Below are 23,984 nucleotides of genomic sequence, written 5' to 3'. Positions count from 1 at the left end.
AGTAGACCCATTTATAGTGATTTAGCATTTTACAATACTATCTTCCACTTCATAAATATAACACATTCCTCTATTAGGGCTTTTTCTCTCTCTTGGTGTTTTGTAGCAGTTTTTGTGTAAAGTCTGCAAACTTTCTTAAACACTGATTCCTAGACATTCAGTATTTTTATGTTGTTGTGAATAGCATTTAAATTTTTTTATCTTTGTAATTATTTTAGTATATAGAAACAATTTGATTTTTCACACATTGACCTTTTATCCATGATCTTATTAAATTCACTTAACAATTCTGTTATCTGTGGATTCTTCTGGATTTCCTGCTTATACAATTATGTTTTACAAGTCATGCTAGTTTTATACTGTCTACCTTTTCTTGTCTTAGAGCCCTGCATAGGATATCTACTACAATGCTTATTACAAGTGGTGACAGCTAGTTTTCCCATCTCACTTCCGATCTCAGCAGAAAAAGTGCTCAATATTTCTTTAAGTATGATGTTCACCATAGATTAAACAAAAAGATCCTTTATCAGATATGGAAATTTCTTTTCATGTATGATTTGCTAAGGGTCTTTATCATGATTGTTTTGAATTTTAATATATCTTTTTTTGCATCTATTGAAATAATTGCATTATATTCTTCTTTTTTGTTAACATGGTGAATTATATTAACTAGATTTTTAAATAAGAGTTTATTTCTGGGCCCCCATCTAAGCACAAGTGGTCTAGTGCTAATGATGTCAATCTGGAGTACTGAGACCCAGAGTATATCTATCTTGTCACTGCTATTCTTGACACCTGGTTTCTACATAATGATCCCAAGAGGGTAGTTCTAGTGGCCACCATCATTATTTAAAGTGAAAACCCACTCACATTGTTATAATAAACCCAACAGTCATGATATGGTTTCCTTCTTATATATCATTGGGGTCAAATTGCTAACATTTTGTTTAGAATATTTATATCTGTGCTCATGAGGAAATTTCACTTACTTTTCCTTCCTTTTGATGTTCTTATAATTTGTGGAGTAAACGTTGTTCTAGTCTCATAAAATGAGTTTGAAACTGTCCCCTCTGTCTGGTCTAAAGAAAACATTGTGTAAGGTTGGTGTTACATCGTCCTCAGATTTCTTGAAGAATTCACCGGTGAGGTAATTTGTGTCTGGAGTTTTTGTTTGTTATGGATATGTGTTGTGAATGACTTTTACTTTCAGTTAATATTTCTTTTGATAGACTTTAGACTTTTGACTTTTCTTCAGTTTTGGAAAGTTTTTTTTTCAAGGAATTTATCCGTTTAAGGTAAAATGTCAAGTTCGCTGGCACAAAGCTGTTTATAATACCTCCTTATCTTCTCTGTAGAATGTGTAGTAATGTTTTTCATTTTATTATTTCAGTAATTTTTGTGCCTTCTCTGTTTTGATCTTAACCAGTCTTCCTAGGAATATTAATCTTGGCAAAGAAACAGGTTTTATTGATTTTTTTCTCTATCTTTTTTACTTTGTTATTTTCTGCTTTTTTGTTTATTATTTTTCCTCTCTGCTTTCTTTAGGTTGAAATTGACTTTATATCTACATTCTTACAATAGATCCTTAAACCATTAGATTTTCAAATTTCTTCTCTAATATGTATGCTTATGGTTATAGATTTCCTTCCAAGAATCCAAGATTGACATTTTCTGCATCCAGAACTTTTGATGTGTTGTATTTTGCCTTTCAATCATATTTTTATTCAAGTTCATTGTCATTTCTTTTCTTTTGGCCAATGAATTACTTAGAAATATTTTGCTTACTTTTCAAACAGTGGGGGATTTTCTAATTACTCTTTTTGTTATCAGCTTCTGCTTTAATACATCTGTGTTCAGAGAACATACTCTGCACAACCTCATTCCTTGAAATTTGTTGTGGCTTAAAACTTAAAGTAGATGCCCATTTAAAGTATACATGCTGTGGTTTTTAGTTTGTTCACATTACCACAATCAATTTTAGAGCATTTCAAGAAACTCCATAATCATTAATAGTCATTCCCCATTTCTCTCCCCAGCCTCAGTCACTTAATACTTTTTAATATCTATCTATCTATCTCTGCATATTTGATACATTTGTTTTTATAATCCTCCTATCTAACTGTAATTACATGTCTTTTCCCCAACCTCTCTCCATCCCCTTACCCAATCATCTCAGCCTCTGATATCCACCATTCTACTCTTTACTTCTATGATATTAACTTTTCTAGCTCCACATGAGTGAGATCATCTGGTACTTATCTTTCTGTGCTTGGTTTAATTCACTGAACAAAATATCCTCCAGGTTCATCCATGTGATTTATATTTTTAAAGTATGTATCATACAGGATACTGGTTAGAAAGGGGATTAGAGGTGCAAGAGAAAATTCTATATTGTCTTCATAGTTCCTTCCAGATACACTGGTCGCTGAGACTACAGAAGTGACCCTACTGATCCCACTAATCAATGGAAAGAAATGAATGTCTGAAGAAATGTTTTGGAGATAGAAAATGATACTGGTTTAGAACCTAATGTTGGATTGAGTGCATGGCATGAAGGAGAAAGAGCATTGACAGACCATAGATTCTGCTTTAGCAAGTAGATATTTGGTGGCACTATTTGCTGGCATGTTGTAAAATGAAGCAGTTTTTTTTTTTTTCAAGTCAAGGGTATGATTTGAAGATATTAAGTTGCAGTTACCTACAAAATATTCATGGGAATGTGTCAAGTGCCAATTGAACCACATTAGGTCTAGCGTTGAGAAGTCTGAACTGGAGGTAAAAACTGGGAATCATCAGATTAGAATGGATGAGTCCACCAAAAGAAATCATAGAATGAAAACAAAAGAGGGTTGAGGATTAAACCCTGAGAAGCTTCAGCATGTATGTGTCAAGTAATGAAGATTGTCTAGGGGTAGATCAAAGATTAAAGGGGAACCTAGGAGCTCATGGGAAACCAAGGGGAAGAGATACTTCAAAAAGAAGATCTGGGCCGACTGCACCGAGTACTACTGAGAGGACTACTAAGGTGACAATCAAGAAGAATCATTTGAGTGATCTCATGAAGAGTCATTTCAGTGAAGTTTTATATTTAGGAGCGATCCAAGTGGGAATGAGGACTGAAGGAGTGGGCAACATATGTAGAAGAGTCAAGAACCTTGGTTTTGTAAAGGTGGGGGTGAGAAATACGGATTATGGTGCAAGGAGACTGTTCATTACTTTTTAAAATGAGAAACAGCAGGAAATGTTTGATCCTGATGAAATGATCCAACAGAGAGGGATAGACAGGGAAAGTTGGAGATGCAGGGAGTCGGGGGCTAGCTGGAAAGGCAAATAACTTGAGAACATAAGCATGGACAAGCTTTGCAGGAATGTGGCCAGAGCCCTTATACTGTTATCCATGGAGAAACACTGAAAAGATTTAAGCAGAGAGTTATTTAATTGGACTATTTTAAAAGGTAAATCTTTCTGTCATTATGGGTGATGAATTTGGGGTCCTGATAAGTGGCTGAAAGCACCCATTTGGGAGACAATTGCAGGAACCTGAGTGAGAGATAGTAAGGCCCCCAAAAGGTTGGAGCATAGGTGAGACTGGGGGTACAGCCAAGAGATAAGTCAAAAGAGTGTGGTGGTTGGATACTTCCCACACTTTTAGATAAAAATATAGATTTCTAGGCTGATTTTCAACAGAATGTCTTTATGAATGAGGAATATATGTTGGCAAGCTAATGGTTGATAAAAATCAGAGGAAAGTTGTTTTGTTTCTTTGGTACTCATAGCTGCTTGCAGAAATCAAATGGAAGGCTTGTCTCTATAATTTTTTTTAAAGAATAACTTTAAGTAAATCTCTTTGAAGGTAGTATATCTTAAAGCTATGTGAGGAAAATCTCTCATTGGCAGCCTTGTCTTCTAGAATTTAGGCACTAGAAAGTTGACCTTGAAATAATTTGCTACCTCTGTCGTTTCTTATTGCTTATCTCAGGCTGCTGGCTTTTAAAACAGACTTGAAACCATCAAGGTCACCACATTTTTTTCCTGCACTTCTCTATTGGGCAATGGCATGGTGGTCAGATCCTACACAATGACATCTTTTCTACTGTTTTCTGGCTCGTCCATATTTCTCAGAACTAAGTTATTTTCCGTAACACATAACGGACCATATTCTCCAGACTTCTTGATGTTGCCAGACCTCAGTGGACCTTTTTTAAAAGGTTCCACAATATCCTATTGTATTGTCTGGACTATCTCCAAATCCAGTTTTTAATTTCCTATTGGCTAAATTTTATTTTATTTTATTTTTTTCTTTTAGGCCTTGCGCTCATCTTCTGCTTAATGCTGGCTTCCCTCCTATGCTGTGAGAGAGACCTTAATCTCTTTTGGGCCAGCAGCCATGCCATTTAAAAATTCCTTTGGGCAGCTCTTCAGCTGGTTTTGCATCTCGCGGCCCCATTTCTTGGCTGGGCTGTACTTTCTCCTTCCTGGCCTCTGTTCCTTTCAGCAAGGAGTCTGAGGGCGGCATTTTCCCTAAGCAGGAACCCTGCATCCTTTCCAATGTAAGGCCCTTTTTTTTGTATCTGTTTTCCTAAGATTCTGGCATCAAATATTTAACCAATTGCAGTTGGTCAGGAAGCTCTTGGCTGAAACAGTGGGTCATTTCCTTTTAATAAAGAGACTGGAGAACACCAATGCTGGATGTGGTCCTGGTCTTGCTGAGGCTGGCACGCTGTCGCTGCCTGCCGTGCTGTCTTCTAAAGGTCTTCTAGAAGGACATTTTCTTTGGGGCCTACCACACCTCTGGTGGTTTTATTTTGAGTATGATGATGCTTCTAGTTTTAAGGACAAAGATGCTGAGAAGAGGAGGTCCTTGACTAAACAACCAGTCAGTAAACGATGAGTCAGTGAGTAGCAGAGACTATGTTCCGACTCCCATCTTCACAGTGAACAGATGCCAATGTGCTTGTTGGGCTCACGGTGTGGTCAGTTCTATTCATCATGCAGGAGGAAGTGGTTCCAGCAATCACTATGGTAAGAGCTGGTGGATGGTTTAGAGCCACCCACTTTGATTCAGAAGATTGTTCCTTGATAAGACTCCATTCCTTACAGCTCTGCCTCTAACTCCTTTGTGATCTTGATGTGAGTCCATTCCCCTTTTTTAGGCCTTAATTTTCTGACTCTTAAAATAGAGAGGCTGAACTAGATAGTCCCAAGTTTCCTTTTAAGTCAAAATGGACCGTGTGATTCATCTAAATATGTTCTAACAATAGGAAGGCCATTTTTTTTTTCTCAGCTGAACAATAACTATGGAAATTTTCTTGTGAACAATTCATTATCAAAAATGACAGTCACATCCCACCACCCAGGTCCCTGGAGTATATCCTGGCAGCAGAAGGGAGGCTCATTAGTGAGCTCTTCCCCAATAAGAAGGTGTGTTCTGTCAGAACTGGGAAGAAGGAAATCAGCAAAGCGTAAATGTTGAGCAACTGAAAATTAAAATTAAAGAAAAACTAATGAGTGTGCCTTAAAAAAAACACACCACTTTGCTAACAAAATGGACACAAATATATCTTTCTCATGATACTCATAGATTTTTCCAAACATATTATAAGAAATATTGTACAGTTGGTGGCACCATTGATGCTTGTTATGAAGTCCATTGTCAGGGTCTTTAAACACAGTTTTAGTTTCTTAGATAGTAAACAGGTTTAACTAGACTCAGTCCCCTTTACAAAATCATGCTCTTTTTTCATACTTTTTTTCTAATTTCATAATTCACCTTAACAAATGTTTGACCTTAACCATTACTTAAGATTTGGGGTGCATGGTTAGAGTTCTGTTCTAATATGTTGAATCCCTGATAACAATCAGTAGGTTTTGAAAAGTGTATTATTATTGAGAAAGTGTATTAAGTAAAAAAACATGTGGTGTAACAAACTTGACTTATGAAACAGGTCAGTGCTTAAATCCTCAAAAGTATGAACCTTTCACTCACTGACAGCATTGTTACTATTTTCCTGCATTTTTATTGGTGCATTTTAATTGTACATAATGATGGGATTTATTGTTACACATTCATACATGCACACGATGTAATATAATTTGGCCAATAGCCCTCATTCTGCCTCCCCTCCTTCTATCCTCTGGTCCCTTTCCTCTCCCTTTGATTTTCATGTGATCACAACACATCTTTCCATTTCTGTTTCCTAACTTCCACTTATGAGAGAAAATATACAACCTTTGACCTTCTGATTAGCATAATGATCTCAAATTCCATCCATTTTCCTGCAAATGACATAATTTATTTTTCTTTATGGCTGAATAAAACTCTATCATGTACATATATCATATTTTCTTTATCCATCTGTCTGTTGATGGATACCTATGCTGGTCCCATAGTTTGGCTATTGTGAATTGTGCTGCTATAAACATTGTTAAGTATGTATCACTATAGTACGATACTGACTTTTTAATTCTTTAGGATAAATACTATAAAGTGGTATACTTGGGTCATATGGTGGTTCCAATGCCTAGTCTTTTCAGGAACCACCATACTGATTTATAGTACTAATTTATAGTCCTCCAATAGTATGAAAATGTTCCTTTTTCTCAACATCCTCTCCTGCATCTATTATAGCCCGTATTCTTGATGGCTACCATCCTGACTGGTGTGAGATGATTTGCGTTTCTCTAATTGCTAGTGATATTGAACATATTTTCATATATTTATTAGCCATTTGTATTTCTTTCTTTCCTTTTTTTTCTTGGAGAAGCATCTGTTTAACTTATTTGCCCATTTATTAATTAGGTTGTTGGGGTTTTTTTTTTTGGTGTTGTTTTTGAGTTCTGACTGTATTCTAGATAATAATCCTCTGATAGCAGAGTAGACATTACTACTTTTAAAATGAGCTACTCGTAGTTCCAGTCACCTGGAGCTGTGTTCCACTTCTACAAATTTAGGTAATTTGTTATTGAGGAATTTACATCAGTGGCCCACTATCCTTGCTCAGTGTATTCTTTCTCAGCTTGATTTCCATTAAGTTATGAATATTTTTATCCATCTTTTCCAGTGACTAATATAAAGAACAAACACTTCCATGAGAAATCAGAAAGTCCTGTGATAGCATACCTAATTTGTCTATGTTGACAACTGAGAGAATTGCTAGAAATCACTCTAACAGTTCACAAATCCTTGGTATGACTAGGGATGATCTCATTCACTACTATTGCAGATACCTAAGCAAAATTGCTCTAGTAGTTTTAACATTAAAAGCAAAAAGAAAACATGATATTGAATGAGTCAAAATTTAGTTTCCTGTTCCAAATTCAGCTTCAGCAAAACAGGACAGCTTTCACTTATTCAGAGTAACAATGGAAAAATGTTTCAGAGAACTCACATGATAAAAGAAAATTCTAATGAAATAATGTACTTTTATATAGGTCATTAGAGAACTGAAAAAAAGTGTTGTCCTCTTACTAAGCTATTACCTCACCTCATTGTTGAAAACATGAAACTTCAGAGAGCTACATTATATCATTTTTATAAAATATTAGTTGTTGAAGAGCTAGAGTCCAGCAAGCATGTCTCGTTCTTTTTTCCTATTCATTCAAATCCAAGGTATTGCTCATCTAAACTTTCTCCGTTAATCACTGTTACAGTAAGTCTGAGTCTGCAAGATGTCCAATAATTCATAGCCAGCTTGGGGCTTCTTCATCTTCAGGTCAATTATTCACTTCCTGTGCTAGTGATTAGTAATAAGAAATCCTCATCTGCTGTAATTGTGTAGAATTAATATAAAGAAAGCAAGATATTTTACTTTAAGAATCTAGACCCAAATGCTAGCTGGTTTCTAGTGGCTGCTTTTCTTCCCTCCTCCCAGAAATAGATTTCTGGTGAGGATTAGTCAAAGGCCCCCCACATTAAAAAAAAAATAGCAGTTCTGATAAACATAACAATAGCACAAAATGCTCTGGGAGCAGAGAGGAGGGATCCTGAAATCTGCCTACTGGTAGCTAAAGAAAGTATCATGGAAGAGGTATCCCTTGGGCTGACTCGGAGTTTCTGAGTAAAGCCAAGGCTGAGAGGGGTAGGGATTCAGCAGGAAAAGCAGTGTGCACCAAGTCAGTAAGAAATTGGAGACACTTGGTTTTCAAAGAACTCTAGCACCCCAACAGGGTTAGTATGCAGCTTGGGAAGGAGGTTATCTGCACACTGTGACCAGAGATGTGCACAGGAACCAGATGACAAAGGAGGCTTGATGCTTTCCTAAGGAGGGCGGTGGGGGCTCTCTAGTCAAGTGGAGATCCTGAACATTCTGAGTCAAGGGATGGCATGGGAAAGGTCATGTTTTAGAAGGAGCACATTTGGCTGGGAGACAGACAGTGAGAAGTGCCAGGAGATACAAGGGCAGGATAGGAAGGGATGAGAAGGTGGAGAGAGGGAAAGATGACATCAGAATTTCTGGTTGGGTGACTGGTTGGATTCACTAATGAAGGGAACCTAGAGAGAAGTGGAGGCAAGGTGATGAAGGAAATGATAGAAGTCATCATGGACATGTCTGAAGGTTTTAGATAAAGGGCTTTAAAGGACAGAGGTTTAAGGCTTGGGAGAGATTGGGACATCATCAGTATATAAGTGCTACTGAAGTTTCCAGCCTTAAATCCAGTGGTTCAAAGAATAACACAGTCTGTTTGACAGTTGCCCATTTTAGGAAGTCTAAAATTAGCAGTGACCTATGTTAGGTGTTTAGACTACACAATACAGTTCCTGCTCACCACTGTATCAGTAAGCAAGTTGAAATCCCAGTCTTGGGCTAACATTCAAAGTCATCCAGATAAGATTCATTGAGTGTCGTCTTTGTGTTAAATGCTATGAGGGAGATTCATGTGCTTAGATGTTTCAATAATTCATTTTTTTTCAATTATTTCACTGAGTTTTCAGTTTGCCTTAGGGAGATGAGTGAAAGGCAAGAAGGGAAGAATTGGAGTGAGAGAAATTTCCCACTAAGGGCAGAAAGTGAGCATTTTAGTAGGACAACAATGAACTCACCTTCAGGCTTGATAAAGTTTGACATCGAAGGAGCAGATCAAATAGAAATAATTAAGACCAAGAAATCTACTTGGGAGAAGATCCTGGCTGAGAATGAAGATTTGGGATTCATCCCAAGGGTTGTGGTCACTGAAGTTAGAGAGCCTGGGAAGGGGGGAGGGGGGAGTACTGAGCTTGCGGCAGATCCCAGGGGTCTGAGCCTTGGCAGACATCCTCCTTGGGCTGTGAAAGGGCGGTGGCAAGCCAAAGTGGCTAAAAATTAATATTAATATTAATATTCTGTTATTGAACATGGAGAAGGAAGTGCTCAGGAACTGGGTGTTCACCAGACTTAGAGGTCAAGAGTGAGGGACTGGAAAATGATCAGCGGGTTTAATGAGTCTGTCATGGATGCCTTTCAGTGGGATAGAGAGGTAAGGAGTGAGATTGTAGGTCATTCAGGAGGGGGAGAAAGAAGAGCAGTAAGGGTAACAATAGTTGGTGTGTATTGGATTATGCTTCTACATTATGCTTCTAAGCACTTTGTACATATTTTGTTTAATTCTCACAGTAATTGTAAGAACATACCAATATTATTATTATGCATCTTGTGACTAATATTTCTGTATTACAGAGAAGCTATACAATTAGCCCTTTGTAACTAATAGATCTGCATCTGGGGTTCAAAAATATTTGAAAAAAAATTGCAGCTATACTGAACATGTACAGATTTTTTTAAAGTGCCATTATTTTCTGAAGGATAGTTATAACAACTATATAGAATTTTTACTGAATTGGGTATTATAAGTAATCTAGGGATGGTTTAAAGTGTATGAGAGGGCCTGGAGTGAGCTCAGGGTAAAGTACTTGTCTAGCATGTGCGAGACCCTGGTTGCCAAAGGGCATGGCAGGATGGACATAGGTTTTGTACAAATACTGTATCATTTTATATGAGAGAGTTGAAAATCCTTGGAACCAATTCCCAACAGATACCCAGGGATGACTACATTGGGAAGTAAAACCAATGAGTATGGCTGGTTCTTTTGAGACTTTTTGCAGAAAAGCACAATAGGTTAAAACATGATCAAGTGAACACTTTTCAAGTCAACAGTTTAGAAGACAGCGGAAGGTCCCAGAGTGGAATAATAGAAAGTAGTAGAAAAGAGTATACAGGTGGAACTAGGGACCAGAGACCAGTCAGGACAGGAGAAAGGCCCAGCCTTGAAGCCAGAAAGGACCGTTATCTTCAAATTGAGAAAATCAAAAAAATGTTGACGCAGTTACTCACATTTTGCAATTCAGAAGTGTGATAGTGTGAATTTATGCTTGATAACATCAGTGTTGGAAAATTAGGAAGTCAGGCAGCTTCTAGAAAAATTATTAACTTATCTTTGTATTCTTCCAGAAAATTTCTTCAACTTAGCTTTAAAAACTTTTTCAAAGAGAAAAGCTTGATTTTAATAACATTGGCTCCTCCCAAACTCAATTCTGTCATGTGAAATTTAACTTGTCATTCCCTTCATCATCTGTTACTTGATTTCATTATTTAAACATAAAAGTAAAATCTTCTTCACATATATTTGCATTTCCTTAACTGTTTCTTTGAAACCTGTATTTTGGGGACTAAATGAAGAGGTGGCAACTGGAAGTGTACAATGTGACTGTGATCAAGGACAAAGGGAAGGAAGAAGTATGAAGAAAATTAGTAACTAAGGATCAAGAAGAAGAGCCCCCATCTAAAAATCCACTGTAACTTTGTAATTAAGAGTTCCTGTTTATGAGAGCATTTTTATTAATGGAATGAAAAAGGTACAGGGTCATTGTCTGCCATTAAGTTGCTAGAGAACAAAATGAGCTCATGACCAGCTATTCACTTCAATAGCACTGCCATTTAGGACCTCGAGTGGCTGTAACTTAGGGACAGGAAATCTTTTCTCATAAATAACTTCGACAAGCTGGCTATTCTGCTGAATTCATCAGATCCTTTCTTGATTTCATAGGAATACAGTGTAGAAAAGAACAAGGTTGTCTACAGGGTTGAGTTACCATTGCTTCTTGCTACCCACAACTCTGCCCATAGAGCAGTTGTTTTCATCTTTTCCCCTGTAAAACTATAACTCCCCTCGGAAATTAAGAGTGGAAAACATTTGGGAAATACTGACCGTGGCACTTACAGCAGTCATTTTGATTTAAAAACATTTCCTGAGGAAAAGCAAATGTTTTCTCACAGACCCCAACATTTTGCCTGTTAAACCATTTTTGTCATCAAAACATTTTATTAATATGTAAAATGTTTGCAAAGTTCATTCTGTGTAAACATGATCATTTCATACTAATCAGGTGTGTTGAGTGCCTCTGTTCATCCATCAATATCCGGTGTTTGTCAGCCTGTGTTTGTTTTGTGTCTGATGTTAAATGTCTTTCTTGCAGATATTGATGAATGTGTAAACAACACTGTTTGTGACAGTCACGGGTTTTGTGACAATACAGCTGGCTCCTTCCGCTGCCTCTGTTATCAGGGCTTTCAAGCCCCACAGGATGGGCAAGGGTGTGTGGGTGAGTTTTTAGAATTTTTCTCCCAACATGTTCCATGTGTCCCTTTCAAAAAGTTATCAACAAGAGGAAATTTTAAACAGCAAACTTGGGCACAATTTGCTTTTATCATATAATATGAGATTGGGCAAATCCTGTGGCTTCTGAAATTGATAGGAGCACTGATAATTACAGAAGTATGACCTTAAATTGAAGCATGTTTTTAAAGGACATGTGTTTAAACCCTTAGTTGAGAATGCAGCACTCTATAACCCTTGTGGCCCAGGAAGCAGAGTCTGCAACATGGTATAGGTAGTCCGTCATGGAAATCCAGCTCCTCAGGCGGTGCATTTAAGGAAGAGCGTTGGAAAGAACTTCGGTTTCCAGGAATGACACCAGTAAACTGATGCTCTTGATTGTGCAACTCTATTCTTCAGTCCGTTCTGGGATTGATGGTGCTGGAAAGAATCTTGAATGTCATCAGATGTCCTAAAATACCATCCAACACATGCTCCTAGAGAAGAGATTTTTGTGTTTCATTTTCTGATCAGCTGATTTCTGCAAGTCAATGTCATTATGAAACATGCTTGCAATTAGAGTGATTTCTTGGGAAACAGAAGAAAGGTTATAAAATCTGAAACTTCATGCCTTAACAAGGCTTTTTTCTTTATACTTCTTAATGGAGAAAAATAGCTCTGTTTACTACAGGGCAAATGGCACTTGAGGTGAAGTCAATAACTTACTGCTTTGAAAATTTACAAGGAAAACAAGTTATTTGCCATCCAGATAATACTGGGAAAACAAAGTCTATTTAGAGGTTGGATGATACCACTTGAATAAAAACTGCTTCTCTGGGATTAATTATGGAATTTAGTTAATTCACAATCATATTGTTAATTCCCAACTACATTAAAAAATAGTCATAAACACAGCTAGCCAATTAACACATATAATTATTCCAGAATTAGCCACAGGAAGACATCTTGGCTATCTGATATTAAAAGCCAAGACTATTCTAATCTCTCCTGCTTCAGTCCCCTTCCCACCAAAACCCAAGTGATTAAAAATTGCCTGACATTTGCTTGTACTGTGACTAAGTGGGCACTATGACTTGACTGAAGTTAGGTACCATCTCCAGACACTGTCCCTGCTCCCTCCCTTGCCCTCAAGCTGAGCTTTGACCCTCTTTCCAGAACACCTTCAGCAAATTCTATCATAGCACTTACAACCTTTTGGGAATCATTTATTTGTGTATCTGCTGCCTGCAGCCCTCTTCTCCAAGTCCACAACCTGCATGTGATTGCGAGCTTTCTGTCTCCCTTCCCTGGAATGGGCACCATGGTTGACCTACTCAGTAAATTGTGTTTAACTATTAACTGTTGAAATATCAGATGTTGACTCCACATGGTCCCTGAACCCCTGTTTAATATTCATTTCCAGCCAACCAGATGAGCACTCTGACCTTTTGTTGATATTTCAGTATGGCACACAAGACACACCCCTAGAAGGGGATATTTGTTGTCATTTTGGTGAACTCAACAAATGTCATTTTGTCTTTTTTTCTTCTTTTTTTTTTTTTTTTTTTGGTCCTATTAACTGAGGACTGGTGATGCAGCTCCGTGTAGAGTACTTGCCTAGCATGCATGAGGTCCTGAGTTTAATCCCCAGCAAACCTCACCCCCCAGATCTATCTAACCATATCTATAGATACACAAACTGAGCACCTATTATATGCACTTCACCACACTGGATGTTGTGCAGCATTTCAGGGATGAGACAGGTTTGAGGCCAGTCTTGGGCTGTCTTCTTTACTCTGCTTAGACCCTACACACCCGCCTGCTCATTGTCACCTACTCATCCTTCAGATCTGGGCTACAATATTAATTCTCTAAACCACTCTTGCATGAAAGAACCACTGTTCCCTATTTCACAGAGCTCTGTATTTTTCATTTCTGGCACTAACGAAGCCTGTGAGATTTTCTTGCTGATTTCCCTGAGGGCAGGAGTTGGGCCTGACTGACTCATCATTGCTCTCCCACATACGGGCTGGGCCACATGGCCTGGCCCATATAAGTAAGTGGGAAATATTTCTTGATTAAATGAACGTGCCTGGTGGGAAAGAGCTCAATAGCCATGTAAATAATATGAGTTGGAAAGTAGAAAGTTTCATATGACATTTACCTAAAATTGATAAATGTGAACTGGCAAATTCCTAAAGTCAATTTTTCTGGTCTAAATAATAACTGTCTATATTGATTAAATATTCCAGTTCTGCTTTACTTTATGTTATAATATCTTTTTATAAATGAAACCCAGATCATTGGGTTTATATTTGTTTACAAACAAAGTGAAATGGGAAGCTGAGGTTAATTATCTAAATAAGTCAAAACCCATAAACCTTTTGTCCAATAAACTGGATATAGCAGGGGAAATAGGATTTTTTTTTCCCTGAATGGTTTGGAAAACTGCTCACATTTTTAACACTGTATAAACCATCTCAGAGTGTGCTCATGAAGCTGGTGTGTACATGTTTAATGCATAAGACCCATGAGCATTTCAGATGTCAAGTGAGGTACTTTGCTGAACAGGACAGCCATTAATAAAACTTTTTGGAGAAGCAAGGTAAAATGTACGATGTGGTAATTGGCCTTTCTTTAAGGTGTATTGCACATCCTTTAATAAATCATACTCATCAATGAGATGACTTGACTGTGTTTTAATTATATATATTTTAAGCACAGGAAAAAAAATTCCACAAAATAGAAATTACCCTGTGGACATCCACAGAATTTGAAAAGGAATAGTGAAACCAGTATTAGTTATTGGACCAATTTGGTTCACATGAATGATTAGTGCACCCTGATAAATGCTTATAGCTCTTACAACCCAAATTCTAATGTTAATTTATGGACCTCTTGGCTGCTAGTAAACTGTACTTTCAGACATTTAAGTAGATTTTTAGCATTTTAAATGAATTTAAAGTTTCTAGGCTTGCTGAAGTGCATGTGCTTCTAATTTTTTCTGGATTTAAGAACTGAGAGTAGAGCATTGGGCCATTTCTGACTTTGAATATATTGAAAAGTCATGGAAGACCAAACTAGATGTTCAAAGGGCACATACTATTATTTCCAGTACAATTCCAGGGTGTCCCTTAAAAGTAGAATTGGAATTTATACCATTATTGTGCATGTTCTCAGTCCTTTCATATAGACAGCTACATGAGCTCTGCCTTTAGGAGCCTATTCCCTAAAAGAGCAGATTGGGTTGGCCAGCTTCCTGGAGAGCACCTCATTTCCGGAAGGCACTACTGGCCTTAGCAGTGCTGGCAGAATGAAGAGCTGTCTGGACTGACACACGCATCTCACTTGCTCTTTACTCCCTTTGCCAGATGTGAACGAGTGTGAACTCCTCAGTGGCGTATGTGGTGAAGCCTTCTGTGAAAACGTGGAAGGGTCCTTCCTGTGTGTGTGTGCTGACGAGAACCAGGAGTACAGCCCCATGACTGGGCAGTGCCGCTCCCGGGCCTCCGGAGGTAAGTCCCAGTGGTACTGTGCAGGGCACAGAGGGCCCTGCTCAGAACCTGAACCTGAACCTGATGGGCGTGGGCCAGACACTCCAGGAGTGAGGTGAGGAAGAGCCTAATGTCCTGGCACAGTTCTGATGCTGGAAGCTCCTGTGTCCATCCCATCCCTCATCAGTGGAAATAGGATGTGGGTCATGACTGTTTGGGCTAGATGGCTTCTAACAAGCTTTCCAACCCAAGACGTCATGAGCAGAGTAAAGGATCCAAAACAATGAGAACATTTGTTGGGTCCTGCCTAAGACTTAGGGAGCTATCAGCTCGGGTTTAATATGGCATCATCTCATTGAGTTACATAATCCCCCTTTCTTGGCCCATGGAGAAATGTATCTTGACACTTCTTTAAATGAAAATCAACATACAGGCCTCTCAGGATCTACAAATACTTCCACTTGGAATTCTTAAGGTGTTTCTCCAGAATCTGGCCTATTGAGTTGCCATGTTTGCATTTATTTAAAATTTGATTTAGACTGCGTTGTCACTGTACAAATTGAAGTGGAGAGCTGAAAGTTTTCCAGATAAATTAATCAACTTGCAGATCATAGATCACCCTTTTAGTTGTGCCATGTAGTTATAACTTGGTTGTATTTTAAGACAAGCAAAAGACCAAATGGTGCTTTGAGAGCCAAATAAAATGAAACTTAGACCATCTTAATTTATTCCTAAATATCAGTCAATTTTACCCACGCTCATATAATAGCTTTTACTAATCCTCTATAGGGGACACTTGTCTTGTGTAAAATAGCTATTTTCACAAGTTATGGAGAATAAAATATAAAAATATGTTCATCCATACATTTTATTTTTTGATTACTAAGTATAGACAGGCAAGGAGGTACAGAATTAAGTGAGCAGACAATTAAAATACATTGTCTGTGGAGGGGAAGAGGAAGATTATTGCTGAGGTAGCATTGCTGTTCATTCAAGTGACCACCATTGTGGTATGCATGCCATAAAGAAAAGACATTTAATCTTAGTCGTACCCATGGTAGCAAAACATGAAAATCTGGTTGGCCTAAGTAATTACCTTTCTCTTATTTGTCTTTGGTTCCATAGGGTAGCACTTTACCCACAGTATTATTTTGAATGAATAACTTAATATATCATAATACTGTATAGTCAATAAGGGATCTATATGAAGATTAGGTAGTCATAATAAATATAAATGCATATGATACAATGTGAAGTGAACAAAGCAAGCTATTCTAATGATCATATTCTGCAGAGAGGGGGAGATTAAGGATACAGAAAAAGATAATTTTAGGTCTTTATGAAACTTTTAGTTTTTTTCCTTTATTTTTCAGACTTTCTGTAAGACTTCAAATGGGAAACCCAGTGATCTGGTCCATCATCTCTAACTGTGTAAATTTGGGCATCTCAACATCTATGAGATTTAGTTTCTCGCCTTTAGAATGGAAAAGTTTTATTTTCTTCACAGAGTTTTACACGTTCTATTTATTTATTTTGCCCATAGTTATTTTTTGATTAATTTCTTGTAGATTTACAGAGTGGTGAGATTCACTGTGGTATATTCATATATGTAAGTAGGAAAGTTATGTCAGATTCATTCCACTGTCTTTCCTTATTCCATCCCCGTCCTTCCCTTCATTCCCCTTTGTCTATTCCACTGATCTTCTATTCTTTTTTTATTACCCTCCCTCCCCCCTTTATTGTGGATTATATTCCTCATGTCAGAGAAAACATTCAACCTTTGGCTTTTGGGGACTGGCTGATTTCACTTAGTCTCCAGATCTGTCAATTTACCAGCAAATATCATAAAGTCATTCTTCTTTACAATTGAGTGATACTCCATTGTTTATACATTTTTAATGAAATCACATGTGTAAAGTCACTTGTTAAGAGCCAAGTACAATTCAAAGTCTCATACTCAGCCATGTCCCAGACACAGCAAGGCTATTTTTCATCCTTTCATGGTCTCTTCTGAAGTGGTGGATCTTTTGACTACAGTTATTTTTGATCCAGGTCATATAACCTCATTAAAGTACATATCTTGGCTCCTGAAGTTTGCTCATTTCTTTTTTTCAGACATTAATAATGCCTTAAGAGGATCATGAGGTAATCCGAACCGTTTTTGCTGAACTGGAACAGCTCACTGTAAACTGTGCTTATTATTTATTTGAACTTCTGGGCAACTCTTCTCATAGCCTTGCTCCTCATCTCTACTTTTTTAAAGTTCCTAACACCTATTCTGCCTTTTTACTTTTAGTCTGGTTGCTCTCTCATTGACTATCTCTTTCTGGAATGTTCTTTCAGTCAGAGGTCACTAAGTACCCTCCTGCTTTTTCAAAGAACATAATTTGGAATACCTTGTTCTATAATGTTGGTCTGACAATAAATACATTGTGGTTCCTTCCTTTTAATTTATCTAATCATTTCTGGATTTTTGCATGTTTTTTTTTTACCATAGTTCTCTGGCTTCCTAAATATGACACATAGCCAATTTTTTATTGGTTCATGTATGTATGATAACAACAATCAAAAACTGGTTGAGCTTACTAAGCTGCATAGTTCTTGGCATCTTAAACTTCTGCCAAACCTCACTTTGTATAGTTTTTGGTGAAAATCAGTTATGTGGAGTCTTTTTTTTTAAAGAGAGAGAGAGAGAGAGAGAGAGAGAGAGAGAGAGAGAGAGAAGAGAATTTTATTTTTAATATTTATTTTTTAGTTCTCAGCGGACACAACATCTTTGTTGGTATGTGGTGCTGAGGATCGAACCCGGGCCGCACGCACTCCAGGAGAGCGCGCTACCAGTTGAGCCACATCCCCAGCCCTATGTGGAGTCTTAAGACTATCTTACTACCATCTGTATTTAAAGCAATTTCCTATTGAAACTGGTCTTGAAAATCAGGATCAGGTCCTCATTCCCCTGGTACTGAAGACTGAACACCCAAGAAATGCTGAGGCAAGAGTAAAAAGTTTTATTTAAAGGATAGAACAGAGAGAGACTCCTCTGGAGAGGAAGGAATATGGAGCTAGTGCCCAAGGGAATGAGGATTTCTTGCCTCTTTTATAGATTTTTGGCTTCCTTTCTTCTCATGTTCTCTCCTCTTCTTGTCTTGCCTCTGTGACCAAAATGGCAGGAAGAGAGCCGTCCAGGGGGTGATTGCTTATGTTAGAAAATGTGATCCTTCCCCTCCCCCAGAAGTTGTTAGCAACCAGGTGATGGCAAGTGCTATCTATCCATTTCCTTTGCTTTGATGATTAGCTAACTGTCCTTTGCCCTGGTCTCACTACCAGTATCTGAAAGACAGAGTTTATCCCTGAACTTCAAGGAGAACTTCACTTCATTGAGCCAATACTTGATCAGTTATTTGAAAAGGGTGATTTAAACTGGAAATTATAAAAAAGATAATATATCTTTTAAATATTTAATTTCTAATTTAAAGCATAAAAAATGTACATTCATTCATGAGTCTTTGAAGACAGGCCAGGGTCTTTTTTGAGCAGAGGCCACTCTTGGAATTCTACATGGCTCGTCTCCAAAAACCTCTATTTCTTATGCATCCTGTACACTGCCTACTTTAAAGCAAGTGAGGATTTAAAGACTTTTACAAAGCAAATGAGGATGAATTCCTCTAGATTTTTAGTTTTCAAATGTTTTATGATTATCTCATCCACACCTAATTTAGTTGCATTCTTTTTACTAAATCTTTATCTAGTCTTTCTAAAGTATTTGCTTGAGAAACAAATCTTATATTCACATTTATATTTTGCTGATATATGTATTGCTTAATGAGGTAAAAACAGTAATCAATACACTGGCACAGAATGTTTGAGAATAAACATAGCTGAGTCTTGGTTGGCATACTACTCAACCTGCAGAAGCAGAAGTATGTAGACCTCTGAGAATAGCCAACTGGTTGTGAGCATTGCAGGATGTCCCCAGAGGGACATCTTTTAACCCAACACAAGTACATGGAAATTAGCTTAAAGAGTTTGCATCATACCTCAGTCAAAGAATCTACTATTAACACATTTTGTACCAAAGTTTTTATTTAGGATTCCAATTAATTTTATTATAGATATACTGATAACTCAGATCTCAACCTTCTTGAAATGTGATTTGGAAAGGAAATAAAAATTTGCAATGTAGCCAGCAACAGTTTTACTCAACTATACAGTTTTCCCAGGACAATTCACATTCCCATAATGAGCAGAAAAAAAAATCTAATGTCTTATTGTACTCAGTACAGAACTTAGGCTAAGGGATGGGATGCCAGGCAGGAAGATTTCACATTAGTATCCAGAAGAGCTTTCCCATAGCTAACCAGAGCTAGTCAGTGCACATCTCATACAGGGTGTTTTCCCTGGAGGTATTAAAAAACAGGTGAGGATACCCATTGGCAGAAGAGCACCTACTTTCAGCATGAGTCTATTTCTTCTGGTCTATAAGCTAGTTTTGAACTCTTAATATCCTAGGATTTTTATTTCTACACGACTTCTTGGCTCCCATATAGTTTTTTTATGTCTAGTCTAATGTTTTCCACTTCTTGGGCCTTTGGCCATTAATTTACATTGCTGTACATTGCCTAAAAGAATCTGAAACAGAAATAACTAGAAAATGTCCATACCAGGCCATTCATCACATTTAAGAGGATATGGATATGAAATATAGTCTGATGCCTTTATTTCCTTAGTGCCTGTGATAATTGCTCAATAAAAACTTTATGTCTTTGGGCACTCTAAAGGAAGCAGTAAATATTTAGTCTTGGCAACCATAGCCTTCAAACCTTACCCACAAAATGCTGTTCTCTTCCTTGATTGGTGAACAGAGGATATTCTGTGGTAGGAATAGAGTCTTACTCTTAAAACAGAAGGTATAATGAAAAGAACACCATGAAAAAGATGTATATTATAATCAATGCATGTGTTCTTCACTTTAAGAAAAGCAAATAAAATCGGAAATGATTAAGTGTATAGACTGGGGTGGTTATTTGTATTAAAAAGTAATTTTTGCTTTCACATCAATTTAAATGCCAGTCTTATCTAATTTACTTATGAGCGTTCTCTCACATCATGAGCTTGATCCTGGCTTCTACATTTAGAAACTACCTTAGTGATTTTCCAACCCAGCTTCTTTATTTATAGGTAAAGTGACTCTGGGCCAGACTGAAGCTCTAAATGTTATTCTTGGGGTCATACAGCTAATGCATGGCAGAATTGGTACAGGAATCCAACTTGGGGAATTTCCCACTTCATTATTTCCACTTCTTGGGGCTAAGTTCCCCAAGAGACCAAATTCTTCTAAAATTTGACTTCCTTTTCACTTTTTCCCCCATTATTAAAATAATATACATTCATCATAGAACAAAGCAAATACAAAACTATATCTAGATGAAAATCCCCAGCATGTCATCATCCAGGATGATCTTGGTCGCCATGTTGACCTTCTGATTCTTTGAGGTGACACCTGTATGCCCCAAACCACAACAGGACCATCTCCCATTTACTCCTCATGGCATTGACATCAGGCTCTCTAATTCCTCTTCTACGTGAAACTGCTTCCTCTTGGGTCATCAGGGAGCTTTGTATACCAATAGCCTTCAGTCTCGTTGGAGACTTCAATTTGACAGTGGTTTCTCCTCTTCTCCCCTTCTTTTCCCTGTGATTGATTTCAGGACACTAATCTTCCTCTTCTACCTTGGACGAGTCTTTTCCTGTCTCATTTTCTTTCCCATCCCTTCCATATTGATGTCCCAGGGAGTTGCATGCTTGCAACAACCCTCTTGTTTTCTCTGTTTTTCTCCTGGGATATTTTACCTGCTTCTGAGTCAACTATTACTCTTGTGGTGTTGCCTGTTTAAGACTCTTCTGTCCCACCTGTTTGCTGAGGGCTACACTCTAATTTCCAACAGTCTTTGGACCTTTCTCCCAGGGGTCTACTTGTAAGCATCTCTGGCTGCCAACTACCCAAACCCAAATTAATTGCCAAGACTCTCCCTATGTGCACTTAATAATTGACATCAGTACTGGAAATCTCAAAGTGATGCTTTCATTTTTATCCCCACCTGTCTAAGCAACCCATCCATGCCATCTCATCTTCAAAGTGTTCTCCATAGTCCTCCCTGGTCCTGTTCCTGTTGCCGGAGCCTGCCCTTCAGCATCACTTCCTGGACCACTGCAGTAGCCTCCTGACTCCTCTTCCTGCCTGTCCCATCAATTCCTACTCCACATTTTGCCAGAGTTTATATTTGTTTATTCATTCTAATTTGTTATACATGCTAGCAGAATGCAGTTCATTTCATATTACACATATAGAGCACAATTTTTCAAGATGCTGACTGTACACAAAGTATTTTCACACCATTTGTGTCTTCATACATGTACTTAGGGTAATGATGTCTAACTCATTCCATCATCATTCCTACCCCTTTCCTGCCTCCCTTCCCCCACTCCCCTTTGCCCTATCTAAAGTTCCTCCATTCCTCTCATGCTCCCCGCACATCACCATTATGAGTCAGCATCCTCATCAAAGAAAACATTCGGCCTTTGGGATTGGCTTACGTCACTTAGCATCATATTCTCCAACTCCATCCATTTACCTGCAAATGCCATGATTTTATTATCTTTTAATGCTAAGTAATGTTCCATTGTGTATATATACCACATTTTTTTTATCCATTCATCTACCGAAGGGCATCTGGGTTGGTTCCACAGTTTAGCTATTGTGAATTGTGCTGCTATAAACATTGATATGGCTGTGTCCCTATAATATATTGTTTTTAAGTTTTTTAGGTATAAACCAAGGAGTGAGATAGCTGGGTCAAATGGTGATTCCATTCCCAGTTTTCCAAGGAATCTCCATACTGCTTTCTAGATTGGCTACATCAATTTGCAGCCCCACTAATAATGTATGAGTATCCCTTTTTCCCACACATCCTTACCAACACTTATTGTTGTTTATATTCTTGATATCTGCCATTCTGACTGGAGTGAGATGGTATCTTAGAGTAGTTTTGATTTGTATTTCTCTAATTGCTATAGATGTTGAACATTTTTTCATATATTTGTTGATTGATTGCATATCTTCTTCTGAGAAGTATCTATGCAGTTCCTTGGCCCATTTATTGATTGGGTTATTTGTTTTTTTGTGGTTTTTTTTGGTGTTAAGGTTTTTGAGCTCTTTATATATCCTAGAGATTAGTGCTCTATCTGATGTGCTTGTGGTAAAGATTTGCTCCCATCCTGTAGGCTCTCCATTCACCTCACTGATTGTTTCTTTTGCTGAGAAGAAGCTTTTTAGTTTGAATCCATCCCATTTATTGATTCTTGGTTTTAATTCTTGCACTATAGGAGTCTTATTAAGGAATTTGGGGCCTAATCCTATATGATAAAGGTTTGAGCCTATTTTTTCTTCCATTAGGCTCAAGGTCTCTGGTTTAATTCCTAGGTCCTCGATCCACTTTGAGTTGAGTTTGGGGCATGATGAGAGATAGGGGTTTAATTTCATTTTGTTCCATGTGGATTTCCAGTTTTCTCAGCATCATTTGCTGAAGAGGCTATTTGTATTTTTAAAACAGATCTGGTTTCAAATCCTTCTTCAATCTATCAACTTCTTGTCACTGTCTACAGCATGAAGTCCAATTCCATTAGCAGGTAACAAAACCCACTAGAATATAACAAACCTTTTTAGTATCATCTCCCAAATTGTTGTTTGTATTCTTAATAGCTTCCATTCTGACTCAAGTGAGGTGAAATCTTAGAGTAGTTTTGATTTGTATTTATCTAATTACTAGCGATGATGAACATTTTTTCATATATTTGTTGATTGATTGTATATCATCTTCTGAGAAATGTCTGTTCAGGTCCTTGGCCCATTTATTGATTGGGTTATTTGCTTTTTTGGTGCTTAGCTTTTGGTTAGAAATGATGGTGTGATGTGATGGACACCCCACCTTGCTCTGCCACAGAAAGTTGAGTTCAGTTGTACTTTTTGCTTCTCACCCTCAGGCACCTTGCTTGTTGACTTTTTAAAAAATATTTTCTTCCTTAATTTATCTTTCAAAACTTGGCTCAGATGTCACCTCTCCAGACAGCCTTCCATGATAGCCCTGTGTACCCTGGCCTGCCACAGTGTAGCTTAGGTGTATGCATCCAGGAGTGGACTCTCTGGCCAGTCCATGGCCAGTTTACTGGCCCAACTCTGTACTCACATCACCTCTTTAAGAACAGGAACTGTGTGGAGATATCTTCTTCAAAACATGTTAACTTTGATCACCTTTCTCTGGTCTTCTTTTTTATTTGCATTCTTTCATATCCAATCCATTTCTACGGTCAGTACCTTCTGGAACTTACTGAGGAGGGCTTTCTCCTCAATCCTGCTTTAAATAATAGATAACACATGTCTCCATTGTGTAAGTTCTTGAAGGTGAGAGCTTGAAAAAAAAAACATAAATGAATTTCTAAGTTCTTTTTTTACTCCCTCTTGAAATATTATCCGAGAATTTCTTTTCTTATAAAAACACGAAGTGATATAAACTGTGTTTCTTGAGATTTTTAAATTTAAGAAAGGAGTACAGCTTCCTGGGTGCATCTAGCAGAAATAATTTCCTCTCATAGACTTCTGTGCACTGACCTCTTGTCCACTATGGCTGGTGTTTCACTGGGCACTCTTTTTTTTTTTTTTAAAGAGAGAGTGAGAGAGGGGAGAGAGTGAGAGAGAATTTTTTTAATATTTATTTTTTAGTTCTCGGCGGACACAACATCTTTGTTGGTATGTGGTGCTGAGGATCGAACCTGGGCCGCACGCATGCCAGGCGAGCGCGCTACCGCTTGAGCCACATCCCCAGCCCGCGCTGGGCACTCTTTACTCACACCCATTCACTTTGTTAC

General features: G+C 37.8%; 1 protein-coding gene across 7 annotated transcripts in view; it reads left to right on the top strand.

Annotated features, from left to right (window-relative positions):
- Nucleotides 1-23,984, top strand: part of LTBP1 (latent transforming growth factor beta binding protein 1) — a 416,025-nt gene that overhangs the window by 349,397 nt on the left and 42,644 nt on the right. For 4 of the 7 annotated variants that reach the window (XM_081264904.1, XM_081264903.1, XM_081264901.1 and 1 more), the window contains 2 exons: nucleotides 11,450-11,575; nucleotides 14,940-15,083. In XM_081264904.1, coding sequence (XP_081121030.1) covers nucleotides 11,450-11,575; nucleotides 14,940-15,083 — 270 coding nt within the window. The remainder of the gene's footprint in view (nucleotides 1-11,449; nucleotides 11,576-14,939; nucleotides 15,084-23,984) is intronic. The other 3 variants (XM_081264902.1, XM_081264907.1, XM_081264906.1) reach the window with 1 other exon arrangement.

Source organism: Spermophilus citellus (assembly GCF_964194105.1).
Source record: "Spermophilus citellus genome assembly, chromosome: 13".
NCBI classification, from domain to species: Eukaryota; Metazoa; Chordata; class Mammalia; order Rodentia; family Sciuridae; genus Spermophilus; species Spermophilus citellus.
Note: the sequence above shows the minus strand (reverse complement) of the source record. Positions and strands in the feature narration are given on the sequence as shown.